The following is an 18,721-nucleotide window of genomic DNA, read 5'->3' as shown; positions in this document are numbered from 1 at the left end:
ATGGTTTATTTGATTAGATCAATGTTTAATAATATACTACATGTATTTTTTGTACTGAATATTTACTCATAAATTAATCCAACCCAAAGAAAGAGTACTAATGGAAGCTTCCATCCAAACATAAAAAGTAAACAGAAGACAAACAGCTGTTGCAAAAATCCTATTTTTGAGTCTGGGCTTGATAACAAAAAACAGTTTGGAGAATTTGGCTGCTACCATTTACTCACATCTGTTGAGACTGTACTATTTCAACTCAATATTTGATCAGTGCATGTCACAAGGTAGCAAGTAGTTCTCTAAGTCAGAGAACTTAGAGAAAACACTAAATACTAATTTATGTATGGGATGTTGTACTTCTAAGTGCTTTGTCTTCTATGTAAAGTTTAGCAAATCTATTCATGAGATGTTTATATTTTTAAGTGCCCCCAGAAGGACCTAGGTGTTTGTAGAAAATACATGAAATAGAAAAAAATTAACCCATTCATTGTAATTTTTAAAAATTTGATCTGTCTACCTTTGGACTTCTTGTTATACGAGAACCGCTAATTGTCTGGTTTTCAGTTGCAACCAGAAACATTCTTACCTGATCAAACCTTTATAATTCCATTTGCTTTGAATCATAACTGAGTATAGGGAAAGTATAATTGGGCCTCACTTTGTTACGCAGGAGACAGAAAGCTTATGCTGGAGATATGTAGGCATTACTCAAGTGAATAAACAACTAATTTAACAGAAATTCATATGGGAATCTCATACTGACTTCTTAATTCCTCTAGATGTATCTCTCACAATTACTTTGTTTTCCCTCTGCCAACCAAAACCCTGTAATGAATATCTCTTGGCATTATTAATAAGAAACATTGTATATGAATACTAGCTAGGAGGTAGGTTGTGAGAATTTGGAAAAACATGGTGAAAGTTGGGAAGAATAAATATGCGTGAGTAGTTCCATAAGCAATTGGAGGATTAGGCTGCAAGGACACTGATTGATTGATCAGTTCCTGAGTGTTACACTGAGAGAGTGTCCCTGGTGGGCTTGGCCCTGATGCATTCATGATTTTAATCACTGCTTTAGATACATATGAACTTTAGATGATACAAAGTACAGAGGGATGCAAAATTATCTTATCTGGTTGGAAGTGGCCAAGTCTAAAAGGAAAAAAAAATCAGAAGAAAGAGGAGAGAAGGAGATGGTGGGAGTGGGGGTAGGATTTGAGGGAGATGTGTACAAGGAAGGAAAGAAGGCAGAAAAAGCAAGCAGAGAGGAAGAAAAGAAAGGGAGTAAGGCAGGCAGAAAGTAAAATTCCTCGAGTTTTTTCTTTGTATCTCCTGGACTGCATAAAGTAGCCTCTTGCCTTCCAAAGCAACATTTCTAGAATGTATTGTCCCCGTTTGACACCCACAACTCCAAGTCCATTTTCTGTGCTTTAAAGATGATGTAACTTTAAGGTCGCCCGTGTAAATTCTGCCTGTTCTCTAATTCAACATCCCCTTGCATCGGTTCTATTCTAATTACCAAGTTTTGAAAGGAGAGAAACATGCACTTATCTCAATGTTATAAATGTACAAAAGAGCATAACAAAACCTGTAGTGGAATACTTTTTCTGTTTTGAAAAAGAGCTTCATGAATAGACACGTTAATAAACACTTAAATGGGAGGATACCTTTTCAGAGTTTAATACTCTGGGGCTTTGGAATCTAGAAGGATGAATCGCCTGCCCTCTTTGTGATACTAAATTGAAATTGACAGCTCTGTTTCACTTATCCTGCTCAATATTACAAAGCCTTTTCCTCATTTGATTTTAGTATATCCCTTCTGAAATATTTGCTCTGGTAAGAAAAGCAAATATTAGGTTTCACACCCCATTTTGTGGAGTAAGAGTGATGGTGTTCTGACATCAGAGGACCAAATATCCCAGGCTTATTTTTCTGAGAAAAATTTCCTTGCAGATATATTGTCCTCCATAGATCATCCACCCTTCATCTCTCAATCCATACTTCTTAAATTGGGGGGGGGGGGGGAAAGAGAGGCTAGAACACGCAAAACCTAATACTAAATGCTTTTGTAAAGCTTAGTTTTATGAATTAACTTTTTAGCCTTTTCCACTCATGAGGAAAAACTTTCCTGCCTCATTAGATCTTTAATGCAATGTGCTGCATGCACACTACATTAGTAAGTGTGACATTAGGTTATATATTGCATAGTAACTATAATGTTGCTTGCAATCAAGCTGTTCCTTTCCCCTGAAGGTAGAATTAAAACAGGTATTCATGGGAAACAGCTACTCGCATTGCTCTTTTCTTAATGGCGTGAATTTGAGGATCAGGAGAGTGAAGGGCTTAGCACTGAACCATCTCCAGGAATGGATGGGTGCTTTGTCTTGCAGTGCCTTCGCAATTTGATATCTGAATCTCCCCAAAGAGAATTTTGCTTAATAGACAAGGGGAAAGATAAAAGGCTAGGTCTTTGGGGACTCTTATGGAATGAAATATTTTCATTAAATTCACTTTCTCTTTGTATTGAAAAGGAATATAATTTTCATCTCTGGTAGATATAGTCTAATCCATCCAGTAAATATAAGAAAGGCCCTAAAGCAAACTGGAATTGCACTTACTTCTACCTGTGGAAAAGCATATTTCTCTAGCCCATAGAACGATGACCGTTTAGTTCCTAAATAGCAGGAGAAAATGAAATGTTCTATTGGCTGTACATGCAGTGCTCTGTAAAATTAGAGAAATCAATATTGTCCCCAAAAAGGACTAATATGAAAACCTCAAATATAAAATTAATAGAGTCTACAAAGTCCAAAATTGTGGAAAGTTAAAGTTATGCACAGTACACATAACTTACCAATGTCATGTGATGTATGGTTAGAATTCTTTAATGTTATTGGATGAGTTGGTTTATACAGAGCTCTACCTGTTCTTCAATCCTTTAGCTCTTTTACTAGTTGTGGTTGCCACTGACTTCTCAGTAGACTTTAAGAATATCACTGAAAGAACTTTTTTCCCTCAGTCTTCTGTCCAGCGGGACATAAGCCAGGCAAAGAAAGAAAAGCAGCATTTGAATGGTCAGAGAGTTGTAGGAATGAGAATTTCAGCAGGAAAATTACTTTAAGCACATACAAGTAGCAGAATGGATAGATACGGAGGCTAGATTGGGAGTTCTGAAACTTTTTCTATTTGTGGTATTCTTAGTGTCTCCATATTTTTCTCACAATGCCTTCTAGATCAACTGAAATATGCTGCAGTAGTTAGGGCTAAACAACTTAATAAATATTTGTAATTTAACAACTTAGCAGTCATTAAAAAATAATGCACATAAATTTAGACAATATAATAATTTCTTTTCTTCATAAATTACCACAATCACTTACTAATGGGATCTTTCGTGCTGAATAATATTCAAGTTCTCAAAACCGAGAATCAGATCAGACATTGCTGCCTTTATTTTCTGTTTCACATTGATTTTTGTACAATGCTTGTTTTTGTTTTTGTTTTTATCACAGCATCCACTGAAAACTTTGCTTAACAAAGATATGACATGGCTGAAAATGCAAGTAAACAAAAACATAGCTCAAAATTTTGAGAACATCCTCTAGAGGTTAAAATTGTGAACTACCTAGAGCTAGTTGTTTGTGTGGAGTCCAACCATTATATAGTATTGCTGTATTTCCTTCAAACATTTACAACATCCCCCAGTGCCTTTGTGAGTTTACTGAAGTGCCCTGGGACATCTCTGCACAGATTTTGTGAACAGGGGGCTAGATAGATCCTACAGAGTATTGAAACTGCACAGAAACTTGAATGACATCATAGATCCCAGGGCCACTAGAGGTTCTTCATTAGGTAAGTGCAACAACAGAATTGATTGTTGATAACACTTTCCCCTAAAAAGAAGACTGAAGTCAGGGAATTGAATTCAAATGCTTGATGAGGACCTAGTGAGTGTGATGTAGCAATGGGAAGAGAAAGTTAGACAAGAAGCATTTCAAGGAATAGGATTGAGGCACTAATCTGATACAGAAAATAAAGTGAAAACAATATTATGTTGTACCTATGGTTTCCAAATTACAGTAGAGAAACAAAGCAATTGGCTTGACCTATGCTTCATGGAAGTTAAGAAAATAGTTGTTTCCTGGGACGACCCAGATAATAAGATTAACTTTGGGTATGTTGAGTGTGTGATACATTACTGAACAATCATTCAGTACAGAACTTTTACAGGCTGAATTGTTCCCCAAAATTGTATGTTGAAGTCCTAACTCCCAGAACCTCAAAATGTGACTGTATTTGGAGAAAGGATCTTTTATTCCAATTAATTAATTAAGTTAAAATGGGGCTCTTAGTGTGGTCCCTAATCCACTATGACCGTTGTCCTTATAAGAAGAGGAAATTAGGACAGAGACAAACACTGAAGGAAGACCATGGAAGAACACAGGAAAAAGATGACCATCTATAATACAAGCCAAGGTGAGAGGCCTAAGAACAACCAACCCTGCTGACATCTTGATCTCAGATTTCTGTTGTTTACCCAGTCACTGGTCCTTTGTTATGACACCAGGAGCAAATTAATACAGGGACATGGGACAGGATAGAAGATACGGATTGAGAAACCAGGTATGAACATAGTTCAATCCATGAGAGAGGAATGGAAAGTCAATAAGAAAGGATAACCAAAAGAGAGTAAGAGTCTTGGAGACATCCATACACTGAGTATAGAATAGAAGAAAAATGTATCTATCACAGAGACAGAGGTATGACCTCTGTCGTACTCCAGGGGAAGAAGTATCAGAAAAGTTTAATATAGTAGAAGACCAAGGAGTCAAGAATCTTAAGAATTATCACATGACACATAGAACTGGACAAAAACCCATTAGTGGTTGCTAGATAAAGCTGATAAATGACCTTTCAAGAAACACTGTTAGTGAAGTACTAAGGGTGGAAAGCAGGCTGCAGCTTGATAAAATAAAAAAAGGGTGGATGGGTAGAAATAAAGAAAATGAGTGTAATACCGCGTATCTTAGAGTTTGACAGCAAAACTAACAAATAACCAGAGATAATAGCTAGAGGAGACAACAAAGTTAATTGATGACTTGCAGCCCTGTGCACATTTGATTTGATGGAGAGAGTGAAGATTGGGATACTGAAGGAATTATAGGAGAGTGGAGAAGCAAGCATGTGGAGGAGCCAAGTAAAAATGGCATTTGGAATATGGAGCAGTACATTGACGGAGAAGAGACAGAATTCTTCATCCAAGCCATATATGAAAGGACAACTTGTATTCTGAGTATTCGCAAAGCTTTTTCCCCCAAAAAGCAATGTTCCTCAGAAAAGAAGGTGTTATCTTATAATTGAATCATTACAAAGACCCTACAATGGTATGTACTCTTTGGGGAAGACACATTAGCTGGAAACACCACCAGGAAGTGCTTGGTCTTATTGCTTATGAAGAGATTACTTTATGGAGTTGAAGGAAAAATAGAGGCAAAGGAGTTTAACAGAGAATAAGTAATTATTCCTAGGAAGTACATCTCTAAATTGAAGGATGATATCTTAAACAGTCTTTTAAAAAATTACCTAAGTACTTGACTAAGTAGTTTTATAGAGGTGATCATAAATACACACCTTAGGGTGAATGAAGGAGACAATGATTTTAATATTATAGAAATGAACACTTGTGGTTTGGGGAAAAAACATCTGGTAACAGTATCATGCATCTATTTAAAATTTCCTGTTTTTCACAACTTAGGTGGAAGCAAAATAGATTCACTCATGAAAATTGTTAGATGATTCAAAAACTGGTTCTAATGTTGCCAAAGCATGGGTATCAAATATGCATGAAAGAGTTTGGAAAAAAGTTGTTTTATGAAATGTGAATGAGAAACCAATTTTTCATTATTATGATTACTACTATTGTTATAAGCCCTCAGGAAAATAGGTTGAATTAATTCTACTCCTTAGTTCATGTTTTGTATTATCATTGACCCGCAAAAGGCCCCTCTCTTTTTCTATGTAGTTATTTGTTCCTTTTTCCCTGTTTCCACCCTCATTACTCTCCCATATTATATTATCTCATATACTATATGACTTGATTATAAGCAGGTATGGAAAGTACATTGACAAATCAAATATTGTAACAGATCAAACATTTTTGTATTTCATCTTAAGTCTTAACATGTGGGATACTCAATTTACACACACGTTGGCTCTTTTTATTGGCAAAGTGGGAATTACCTTTAATTCTAAGTTTCTCAAATTGATTTAAGAAATTAAGAATTAATTTACATTGGTCTTTTTTTTTTTTAGAGAAACATATTCCAGAAGAATAATAACATGTAATCCAAATTTTAAACAATCAAAATACATTTGGAAGCTCAAAAGTTTGCAACATTATGGATCTATGTCCCAATGTCCTTCCCAAACTCAATCCCTACCTCCTACTAAATATTTTTATTAATTTAGGAAATTCTGAATAGTTAAGTCCTCTTTGAAATATATGAAACATTCTTTCTGCTGCCTTTCTAGACTCCTGTCATTGAGAAAATGTCTGGCTGATTTTGAACAAGCATGCTATGTGAAATTTTGGAAGCTTATCTTAATAGAACCAAAAACCTTTTACATAGATTCACCCCTCATTACTCACAATAATGCCAAGGGCTATAGTCCAGAGAGATATTTATTATTTTATATATGAAAAGACATTAGAATAGGGCTATTTCTCAGTGGAGCAGGGGAATAAAAGTTTTCTGAATTTTAGTTCCTTATAGAGCTCCCTGTAATGAGCTCGTAGAAGACATTAAGGAGCTGCAATTTAAAAACCCTGTTTAATCAGCCATGGCGAGCTATGTTCCATTCCCTGTGGAACAACTCTGAGAGGAATCCGGGTTCCTCCTCCTCAATCCAGAACATCATCGGGAATTGCTTTGTGGTCAGGGTCTGCTGTGAGAGGCCACAAAGAGCCTAGGGCTGCGAAGCTGGGTCTGTTTGTCAGCATGGAGGAAACTGCAGAATACAAATCATCAGCTTTGTTTTATGAGCGTCTATTTACAATGCTGGGGTGGAATTTTTTAAAAAGCACTGCAGCATTTGCATCGAGTCTGTCACTCAAGCTCCAGTGTTGATTCCTGTCCTGTAAATGATCTTGCTTTCCTATTTTTTTATCCTTTCTACAAGGTTACTGTCAATGTCAGAGGATGTAAACCTCAAGCATACATTGTATGGGGCTCAGCATGCGAGTTGGAAGGAAAGAAGTTTGTTTAACGAATAGGGATAACAGCGTTCATTCAAACTAAGCATATTTGATTGCACAGGGGAAAGTGTATCTTCTTTGGGAGTTTTGATTGAATTTTATCATGATATAAAATTTGCTGCTACCCTTCTTTTTCTTTGACCAACAACATTTCCCAGCTTAGCTTATAGTCTAGGTAAAGTGCCTGTGAAATGGAGTGATGTCTTTGCTGAAAGCATTCAGACACACAGAAAGTGAGTGACCCTCAGGGATGGGTAGAAATCTCCCAATTTTAACAAAGATCCTTCTCTGTTTGGGAATTTTAAAGCTCAAGCTACACACTAGGAGAATGACAAGAGGGGCTGTGTTTGGTTCCCTGGAACTTAACCTATTTCAGCAAGCCTGCAATACAAGGGAAAATAATACATGAATTTATATTTGTGTCAGGCTTGCTGTTGATGGGTAAGGTTCGTATAAAGGTTACTCCTAAAGAAATGTCTGTCATTCTCACTCTGCACGCTCATGATTTCTGCTTCTTCCAAATCCTGCCCTCTAGAACAATGTAATAATTTTAAAATAATAAGTAAAACATGATTTAATGACCCATCTCCAGTCCTGTAATGATTACGCATCTCCTCTCTTGTAGCTCACAGCAGTTGGAGGACAATTGACATTTACTATATCATACGACCTCGAAGAAGAGGAGGAAGATACAGAACACATACTCCAGCTTATGATTATCTTAGAGGTAGAGTATGGAAAGTGTCATTTATATTTAACTGCTTTACACTCTTATGTTACTTCAGGTTATTCCTTACTTGGCTAGTTTAACATTAATTTACATACTACTAGAGAAAAATATCATATTTTGGGAATTTTCTTATGCCAGTCTTATGTTTCACTCTGAGACATAGCTAAAAGAAGACTGAGCATAGGCATTGGGTTCCAATGGTAAATGGGAGTTTTAGAGCAGATTTGGAATTTAAATTTAAAACTTAATGACCATTTTCCCAAGAATATCAGGATACTGAAAGTATTTAGGCAAATGGCTGATTTACATAGTTGTACTCTTTCCATCTCTCCTTGCTTCCAAGTAGATTTTATTGTTTATTTCTTTGTTTATATTAGGTAGAAGTAAATGGAAAAGGAAACATTTATTTAGGTACAGTTAAATCGAATTCAAAACTCCTAATTTAGGTAAGAAAAATATAGGAGAAACTGCTTTCGGGATTTGGAGGGCCATAGGCAGTTCCCAAATGCTAGAAGCCTAAAGTCATCACAAAGGCTGTCTTCCATCCTTTCTCATACTCTTCCTTTCACATAATACATGCCCTCCTCCCCTCAACTCACACAAAAGCACACATTTCATGCATATTTATGAGTCCAAATGGATCTATGTTGATTTAGCACGAGGCTCTGTTGTTTTTTGTCTTGAAACTTTCAGGCATGAGAATCAGTAAAAAAAATTCTTTCCCCAAAATGAATGTTCCCAGTATTCGATGAAGTGATCTGGGTGATATATATCATTACATATGTATGTGTATGAAACTAGAAGTATGTCATGGAATTCCTTTGAGATAAAAGGGATTCTCTAAATGTAAAATGTTGAGAAGTTACATATTATTAATACGAATGAACCAAGATAAAATGTTAACCCAAATGGTAATGATGCCATTATCCTATTGTGAACATTAAACTGCAGGGTTTTTTCTTGTTTGTTTGGGTTTTTTTCCCCAGATAGAAGAGTCCTTTAAAACAATAGCTTCATACACTGTTCTAAGTTTTCTTCCCTATTTTCCTATACAACCCACATTCACCATAAAACAGTATATTTGAAATATGCAACTTTTGTACACTTCTGTAAAACTGAGACATTTGTAATCACATATATCTATGAGTTGCCAGGTATTTATTATTTTAGTTAATGGGGGAAGCAAAGTCATGCATAACCAGGAAGCTTATACTTTGTGATGCATCTGGTTAAGGCTAATATTTAAATTGTTTTCTCTGCCTTTTATACATACTAGAAATATGCTGACTGACAGGGGAAGCTAACCTGAAATTAAAAATCTACTGAGGATAATCCACAGAGAAGAGAATCCCTTTTTTTCACAGTTTTACCCTTTTATACTTTCTTTTTCTCTTTAGGGAAATGACTTGAGAATCAGCACAGCCCACGATGAGGTATATCTGCAACCATCTGAAGAACATATTAATGTGTTGTCACTTAAAGAAGATTTATTTACCATACATGGCACAAATTTCCCAGTCAGTAGGAAAGAGTTTATGACTGTGCTTGCGAATTTAAAGAGAGTCCTTATACAAATCACATACAGCCTTGGGATGGATGCCATCTTCAGGTAAACTCAAGAACTGCATCTCCCAGTGTTCACACATTTACCTTGGGGCAAACACGCATGTGCTGAGTGACTGAAGATCCCTAAGGTTTGCTGTCTTCAAATAGTAGATAAGAACGGAGCACTGGTTTTCTGAAAAGTGTTTCTATTAAGTTTTAAAATTTTACATACCCAAGATGAATTTGTCTTAGTCCTTTTTTAGTATTGATGATTCTTTCTCAATTCTGCCAGAGCATGCAATAAGAATGATTCCCATAATGAGAAATGCTGTACTGGAAAAGAGTCTCCTTTATGATGACTCAGATAGTGGAAAACTAAAGTGATACAATTCCAGGATACCCGTATTCAGAAAGTGGTTTGTAGAATATTTTCTTCCATTAATTAATTCAGTCGTCTCTGACTTAATAGTATATAGTTTATGATGAGAAATATAAGCACCTTCATTTAAGTAACTACAAGTTTTTTTTAAAAAAATACTGTAATACTGTAATGGCTGCCTGATATAAAGGAAAGTATGAGCTTTGGAGGTAACCTGACTAGGAATTAAATTAGCTCTATTGCTTATTATATGTGTGACCTTTGGCAAGTGGTTGGTCCTTGTGGAAACTTGATTTCTTCAAATGTGAAGTGGAGAAAATAGTGCCTACCTTTCAGGGTCGTTGTGAAAATTATATGTGATGATTATGTAAAGTGCTCTTTACCTAGAACACTTTCAAAGGATTATTCCTTTCTGTTCTCCATTTTTTTTCCTTAAAGAGAGAGCTCCCTGACTTGAACCAAACATCCATAAGGGGCTGACTGTAGGCTGCTGTGCTTTCCATTTTTAAAACAATGATGTATTTTTCTGACAGAATTTTAGCTTTGTGTCTGAATGAGCTCTTTTCCTTTCTCCTTTTCTACTCTAATAGTAAATAACACAAGCTCTCGTGGCAATTTTGTCCTAAATCAGGTTAAGTTAGATGACCAAATGTGACCCCAAACCGACAACTTGGCATACCCATAATCAAAGCAATGTCTCCAATACTGATTTATCTGCAAAAGGTTTTTTTTTTTATTACTGATGCTCCCCTACCTCCTTCATTTGCTTGCATGGCCTAGTTTGTCTTTCATTTGTAGTATTTTAACTAAGTGTAATCATCATTACCATCTCCCAAAGGAGAGTATCGCAGATTCATAAACAGAACCACTACCAAACAATGTACCTCTTCTGCATAGTCAATTCTGCTAGAAGCTGGGTTAAAATGCCATGAAGATGAGAAGCAGCACTTAGGAATTAATTATGTCTTTTCACATTTAGTAAATAGAGATTGCCACGATGTTTAAAGAGTACAACGAGATGAGTCCTCTGGATTTCAAAATAAATGACAAACAAATTGACAAAAAGTGGCTGGGGGACTTATTTATTTTTGCCAGCATTGTTTCTCAGACTAGTTAATCCAAAGACATGACTCCCCCTGATTCGTGTCAGATAATTTTAGTGTCCGCCCATCTTAAAATCACTAGTTTCATTGGAGCCTGCTGAGGTTTTCCCATACACGAACAACGTGTTCACAGAGTGTGGCTATGGGATCTGACACAGGAACTAATCCAAGTAGGTGATGCTTTCTGCAGCCTACATTTTGTAAGGCACTGTGGTTCAAGAAGTGAAAGCCATATCATATTTGAAACTCCTACCCACTTCAGGTGAGCTGAAAGTCAGCATGAATCCCGAGTCAGTACGCTTGTTATATTTTATTTATCTCTGATCTACTAGTAGATTGAGTCATATTTGTAAAACATCATTTGAATTGATTTCAACTTGTCTTGCACAGTAGGCTTCCAACTTGGTATACAGCTTGTGTGCAAGCACAAGTAAATTGAAGCTATCTCAACAGAAATTCATGTTTAGAATTACTTAAGGAAGATTTATTTCCAGGGTAGTTCTCTCAGCAAATGGGCTTACGTTCCTCCCGTTATGGAGGAACTGGAATTGAATAGTGGAGGGAGAAGTGGGCTGCAGGTCAGGATTTTGACTTCTGTTTTCAACTTAGCTATTTAATAGTTGTAAACATAAGTGTCATTTTGACCTCTTTGGATTCAGTCACCTCACCTGTAAAATAAGGATGAGGACAATTGCTTGCCAACGTCAGAAAGTCATTATGAGAATGGAATTAGAGGACTGCAAAAGCATTTTGCTAATGGCAAATCAGCACACAAATCTGAAGCATTTCTATCTGACCTGCATCATTCCAGGGAATACCATTTTTTCCAAGTCCTGTTAAGACTTGGAGACATCTGGAAAAAAGCATGGACTGATATTTCTAAAATTGAGACCATTTTTGCTGTCATTCTTTTCGACAATGCAGAGAGGCCCATACGATAAAATTAATTGATTTCCTTCTCATTGTCCTCATTGATAAGATGAAGATAAAAATGGAAAATTTTTCATTCTTCCTTTAAGAATGTAAGAGAAATCAACTTAACCTAACTGTGTATCTTTCTCCTTTAAATTCACCAAACCTTATTTTTAGTAGCATCCTTGATATTTAACTTGATATTTTTTCTTATACCCTATAGTAGACATTAGTACAGTTCATCAAATTTTTAATCTCCTCCTTTTGGAATATTGCATTTCCTTTGAGGGTAGATGTGGTCATAGGACTTGGTTTGGCCAATGAAATGTGAGCTGAAATGATGTATTATTCCTCTCCTCCTCCCCCCAAACCCTGGAAAAGCACTGAATTGCCAGTTTGAGACTCTATGGAGCTTACTTAGCTGCCAGAAGATCAAAACAGCCTGAAATATTGACAGCACACATAGGTCAGCTACCCAGAATAGTTACCCAGACCTGTAGAGGATTTCACATGAGTAAATTTTGTTTTCTGTTAAGCCACTGAGAATTTGGAGTTGTCTGTTACCACAGCATAACTGAGCCCATTATGACTTTATTGTGATACAACCCATGTGTCTTTATTGCTTGAAAAGAAATACGAAATTTCTTCAAGGCAAGATGTTTTCACATGACTTTTAATAGTAAATTTTTTGGTATGGGTATCAAAAATATTATGCAGAATTTATGTAATAAATAATCTAGAAAAATCCTTAGAAACAAGGGAGTGTTTTGAGGCTTGTAGAAATAGTGTTGATAGTATACTTCTACCTTTTGAAATTAATGATACAGGTAATCGCATTTTGAAGAAATTATTATGACGAGGGCTCTCAGGCTCTTAAAAAGATGTATGTAACTTGCTCTTGGGAAGAGGTTCAGCCAGGGTTTATGCCCACATGTGTTTTCTCCCCATTATCTTTGACTACCTCCCAAATCTATTCTGTAACATTGGATTCATTCAGTCTGCCAGCATTTACTGAGTGCCTTCCCTGTGTATTTGAGTCGCAGCTCTCTTCTGTAAAATGGCAAAAAGAATACCTAGCTTTCAAGATTGAATGCTAAGGTGAGAAAATGATGTATCCAAAACATCTTACCTGCTATCTAGTATATGTTGGGAGACAATGTCAAGTAACAGGCTAACCATTGGGTTTGGGTTTGAGTCTGTGCTGCACCATTTGCTAATGGTATTATAGTGACAAGGCACTTTACTTCTCTGAGCTTCAGGTTCTGCCTTTGTAAATGTGGACAAAAACGTGATTACCACATTAGTTTCATTGATATTTAAAGGAGCTATGTCTCAGGTTCCCATGATAGTGCACAGAAGACACTCAGTACACAGTAATTATTATGTGATAGTTCTAGGCTAAGGAAAGAGGATACAAAGATGGATAAAGGATCATTGAATTCAAAGAAGGCATAGTCGAGTATGAAAGGCAGACATGTAGTAACGTTTATGGTAGTATAATAAAGAGTGCAGTGGAAGTGTGCATAGAGCATCCTGGTGGAACTAGGGAGGAAGAGATGAATTCTCATATTAGCATTTAATATATTTTTGATGAATGGCTGCAACAATAGCAGATTCTGTCAGTTATTTTCCTTACTTGGTATGGGATTGAAAATGTTTGGAGAAAATGTCTAGCTCGTTCCCAGATGGCCCACTCAGACATTGAATGAACCAGTGAATGATTCTGTTGCCTTTTTAGGAATGAGGTAAAAATGATCAGCCTTCACTAATTGAGTAGTACTTTGTGGAACTTCCACAGGACAGAGGCTAAAGGAAGTTCTAAGTCATCATCTTATGTTTTGTCAAAAATGAAATAGAACAAAGCACCTGAACAGCGATAAAATCTTTATCTATGGTGACCAACCTGAAGTAACATTTGTTTAAGTAGAATTAAATAGATATCTTCTATATAAAAAAGGTGAATTAAAAATAATTATTTAAACGAGTTTTAAGATCAAATGTCCTGTTGTTTAATAAAGAATAGTTTGGGTTTTATTCTTTTTTGTGTGTGAAGCATGACATAGCTAACTCTGGTGGAAAATATAGGAAAACAAAAATATTAAGAACAATCTTTAAGACAGTTCCAGGACAGTGTTTCTTATATGATTCCAATATTTTCAATACTAGCTTATATAATTATGTCTTTTCTCTTCATCCATCACCTTATCTGTATTTCCCACTCATAATAATAAAGAGAAATAGCCAGCTAAAACATTTGATTTAGTTGACAAATCTTTGACAGTTCATGCATCTCCAAACTTTAGTACTTTATTACTACCAGCATTATGTATTTAAATGAATGCAGCCTGTATCAAGAAAATAAAATGACCATATTGAAGGGAGAAAAAGAATAAACTGCAGCCTTCTTCATGAGTAACACTAAAAACTGTTAAACACATTAAAATCCCATTTAACAAATAGAACCTAATGAACACTGGGACTGCTCAGTGAATACTAATGTGGAATATTGCTGGGAAAGATGTTTGAGTGTTGAAATTTCTCAGAGCTCAAAATGGTTACATAGATTAAGGAGAGGAACATCTGTTGTTTCAAAAGACAAATGAAGGTTGGCAGTTCATTGAAAATATTTTTGTTTTTGTTTTGTTCTATTTTAAATTGTTTCTTAAAGCAGTCAATTACTCATTTTTCTATTTTAAAACATTCCAGTACTCTTTCTTTATGTTTTGCTCATTAATTTTATATTGAAAATCCTGGGATTATATCTATATACAATTGACCAGGCTGCTGTTTAGTAAGTTGTGATAGTCTTTTGTATGATAATCAACTAGTATAGTAATCATGAAATCTTCTAATTCTGAAATTAAAGTGATCAGAAATACAAGTTTATCATGTGACAGTCCATTAATTGCTGGCAATTAGATGTCACAGTAAATTCAGATGAGTTCTGGCCTCTGGCCTCAAGTCCTAATGCTAGCAGTTTTCAATTTATTTTCTTTGTTAGATAAAACAAGTAAGTTTTCTTCTACTTATCTGATTTTATTCATCTGAAATGTGGCTCCTGACTTCAGTGTATCATTTGTTATGGAGTATGTTACACATTGTTTGTAATATAACTACATTCCTTTCATCTATCCATTTATTTATTCATTTATGTATGTATTTGGTCTTGTATCCATCCATTTATCCATCTATCTGTTCATCTACCCACTATCTGTCTATCCTTCTATCCATCCAGAGATTCATCCATCCAACAAAAATGTGTTGAGCATGTATGGACGTGATCAGGCTAGGTAGAGAGATGACACAACAGGGTCTCTGTTCTTAAGGAGTACTCATAAACTCATGCTAGCATAAACAAGTACTATCCTTATTTTAGTAACTCTTCCAAACCATTTGTTGTGTTAAAAATTGCCAGATCTAGGAATTTCACTCCTAGTTATATACCCCAAAGAATTAAAAACAGGCACTCAAAAATAGTTGTATACAAATGTTTATAGCAATATATTTACAATAGCCAAAGAGTAGAAATAGCCAACCATCCATGAACAGATGAATGGAATAAGAAAATGTGGTATATTCATGCAATAGAATATTACTCATCCATAAAAATGAATGAAATACTGATATGTGTTATAACATGGATGAACCTTGAAAACATTATGCTAACAGAGAGAAGCCAGACACAAAAGGTCATGTATTATATATGTCCATCTGTATGAAATATCCAGAATAGGTAAATCCATGGAAACAGAAGCAGATTCTCAGTTGCCAGAGGTTGGGGGAACAGTGGACTAGAGTGTGACTGCTTGATAGATACAGGGTTTTATTGTGGAGGGGGCAGGGGGCTAATGAAAGTGTTTGGAACTAGATAGAGATGGTGATTGTACAACACTGAATGTATTAAATGACACTTTAAAGTTGTTAGTTTATGTTTTGTGAATTTCACCTCAATTTAAAAAATATTGCCAGTGACACTTCATATACAAGTTTATTTGGTGGAAAAAATTACCGTTTGAAATTTTTTTTCAATCTCTATGTAACCTGAACACTGTAAAACAGTGATTTTTAATGCTTGTAGGATTAAGAAAATCGGGGTAAAAACAATAAAGATTTTAGAAACTTGTTGCTGAAAAGCTTAGGACTTGGTTAAAGGTTGTCACTTCTGAAGATACATTTAATGAGCTGATTAACTTTGTTCTCTGGCTTGATTACAACATAGATTCTCAAACTGGCAAGCTCTTTGGTAATTGTGAATCGCCAAACAATAAAACATCTACCACCACTCTTAAGAAAGCAACTAAAAATGCATACCCTAGCAAGAATCAGTTACATCTTTTTTATGGTTAAATAATGGCATACTATGTATTATGGAGGTCTGTCAATCATTTTAAAAAAACAATAATTATTATGAATCAATAGCAGTAATTTAATTTTGTGCTCTTAGAGTTTATTTAAAATTTATTTTAATACATTAAAATGACAAAAATCTAGTTTTGGGGATGGAAATAGTATTTCTTGTACTACTCATGTAGTCATTTTGATCCTGTTGCAAGAGTAAATATATGTTAATAAAATGCCTAACATTTTATAACCACGTATATGAGTTATGTACTATATCAAGAACTTTACATTCATTATTTCATTTAATCCTTTAATCAATCTCATCATGTATGGACTCTTGTTTTATCTCCATTACATAGATGATGATATTGAGGCCGAGAGATGTTAAGTAATTTTTCCTAGGCTACGGGACTGGTAAATGTCAGAGACAGGATATGAATCTTGATCTGTCTGACTTCTGAGTTTGTGTTCTTAACAATGAAGATTTTACATTTTATTTTTTTTAATGGGAAAAAGCCAATAAGACACTAATGACATTTATTTAAATTGTGAATATATATTGGTTGCATATTTGGAAAGAAATACATACACACACTATACATATATACCACTTATGTAACAGCATTTTTCAATTTGGCCAAGCCAGCTTTTCCTAGGTATAAGGAATGAAACCAAATCTCTGTGCTAAAATCACCAGATTGTACAGGAGTATCAATAAAATGAAGCCCGTAAGTACAGAAAACAGTGAATTTAATTTAGGCCCAAAACAATTTAGGAAAATAGTTCTAATTCAACTGAGCATTTGAAAAAGTTTCACTTTTACCTACCAACATGAAGATCTATCTCTGAGAAAAAGCAACCAAAATAATTTCCATCTTTCTTTTCTTTCTTTTGCTTCCATTTTTCTTTAAATTTAAAAGGTTGGACTGAATATTAATATTATGTCCTTCTGCTTTTCTAGTTTAAATATTAAAAATAAGTCAGTCATATGAATGTCTTCTGTTTTAAAAATTCCTTCAACTATGTTTTTTTTTCTTTTTTTTTTTTGGCTGCGTTGAATCTTCGTTGCTGTGCACGGGCTTTCTCTAGTTGCGGCGAGCGGGGGGCTACTCTTTGTTGTGGTGTGTGGGCTCCTCATTGTGGTGGCTTCTCTTGTTGGGAAGCACAGGTTCTAGGTGCGCGGGCTTCAGTAGTTGCAGCACGCGGGCTCAGTGGTTGCAGCGTGCACGGGCTCTAGGGTGCGCAGATTCAGTAGTTGTGGCTCGCAGGCTCTAGAGCGCAGGCTCAGTAGTTGTGGCATGTGGCCTTAGTTGCTCCGCGGCATGTATAATCTTCCTGGACCAGGGATCGAATCCATGTCCCCTGCATTGGCAGGCGGATTCTTAACCACTTCACCACCAGGGAAGCCCCTTCAACTATGATATTAAACTCTGTATCTCAAAAAAAAAAAAGGTGGGGGGGAATCAAAACACATAGCCAAAAACCAAGAAATGAGCAAGAATAGTCATATCTTTTCAACATTTGATTGTGGTACTGGTTGTGAGCACTTTTAACTGGGCTGACTTTGCCTAATATGATGAATGACCACAGCATCAAGTTATGGATATTCATTTGCCTTCTTTTTCAACATAAAAATTTGCTTATATTTACATCATTGTTTCTATACTATTCCTCAAGAGATGTAACACCTAGGAGTTTGTTGCTTATCTACCATTTATTTTTCCTTCTGCTCCAGGCTGAGCTCTGTTGGCCTTGAATCTGCTGTCCCCTATCCTACTGACAGAAGCATTGCAGCAGCTGTGGAAGTTTGTCAATGTCCATCAGGGTATACTGGCTCCTCCTGTGAAGTAAGTTTGCAAGAATATAGCTTCAGTGCATTCTAAGTTCCTTCAGCATTATTTTCCATAAACTATTCTAAAATAAGCTTAGTTTTTTCATCAAGGATTGCACAAATGATAGTGTATTATTAGTTAAAGAAGAAACTCCAATGTCTGTGAAAAAGTCATGACTTTCAAATAGTGTTACTCATATAATGCCATCTTGAGATCAGGTTTCTTGTAGAGATATTTTGCCTTATGACATATAGCTAAAAATCTGATGTTTTTTTAAGTGTTTGTTTTCAATTTAATCTGTTGATAAAATAGGATAAATTATGGTGGAATAATATTTCAATATATTTCTCTTTCATTTCCACCTGAGTACTTATGAGGAATTTAGCACCATTTCTTTTCTTTTTCACCCTTTCCACATTTTTTAATCCTACGTACCACATTCTTTCTCTACTTTATTCCTAAGAATACAACCAAATCACAATCATCTGAAGGACTCAATCTTTAAAATGTCCAGAACATAATATATGGAAGAAATACCTTAATCTAGAAAATTTCCTACAGGTCTTTGATTTGTTTAGCACCTAAAGTTTTAGATATTTATTGCCGTCTCAATATTCTAGATTTATA

At 35.4% G+C, this 18,721-nt stretch overlaps 1 protein-coding gene across 7 annotated transcripts in view; it reads left to right on the top strand.

Moving 5' to 3' along the window:
* LAMA2 (laminin subunit alpha 2) overlaps positions 1–18,721 on the top strand; it is a 603,913-nt gene that overhangs the window by 344,359 nt on the left and 240,833 nt on the right. For all 7 annotated transcript variants that reach the window (XM_036871358.1, XM_036871360.1, XM_036871357.1 and 4 more), the window contains exons 13-15: positions 7,878–7,979; positions 9,380–9,591; positions 17,998–18,109. In XM_036871358.1, coding sequence (XP_036727253.1) covers positions 7,878–7,979; positions 9,380–9,591; positions 17,998–18,109 — 426 coding nt within the window. The remainder of the gene's footprint in view (positions 1–7,877; positions 7,980–9,379; positions 9,592–17,997; positions 18,110–18,721) is intronic.

The sequence above is a fragment of the Balaenoptera musculus genome, chromosome 12, assembly GCF_009873245.2.
Source record: "Balaenoptera musculus isolate JJ_BM4_2016_0621 chromosome 12, mBalMus1.pri.v3, whole genome shotgun sequence".
Lineage (NCBI taxonomy): Eukaryota > Metazoa > Chordata > Mammalia > Artiodactyla > Balaenopteridae > Balaenoptera > Balaenoptera musculus.
The sequence above is the reverse complement of the archived record's forward strand: the minus strand, read 5'-3'. Positions and strand labels throughout refer to the sequence as shown.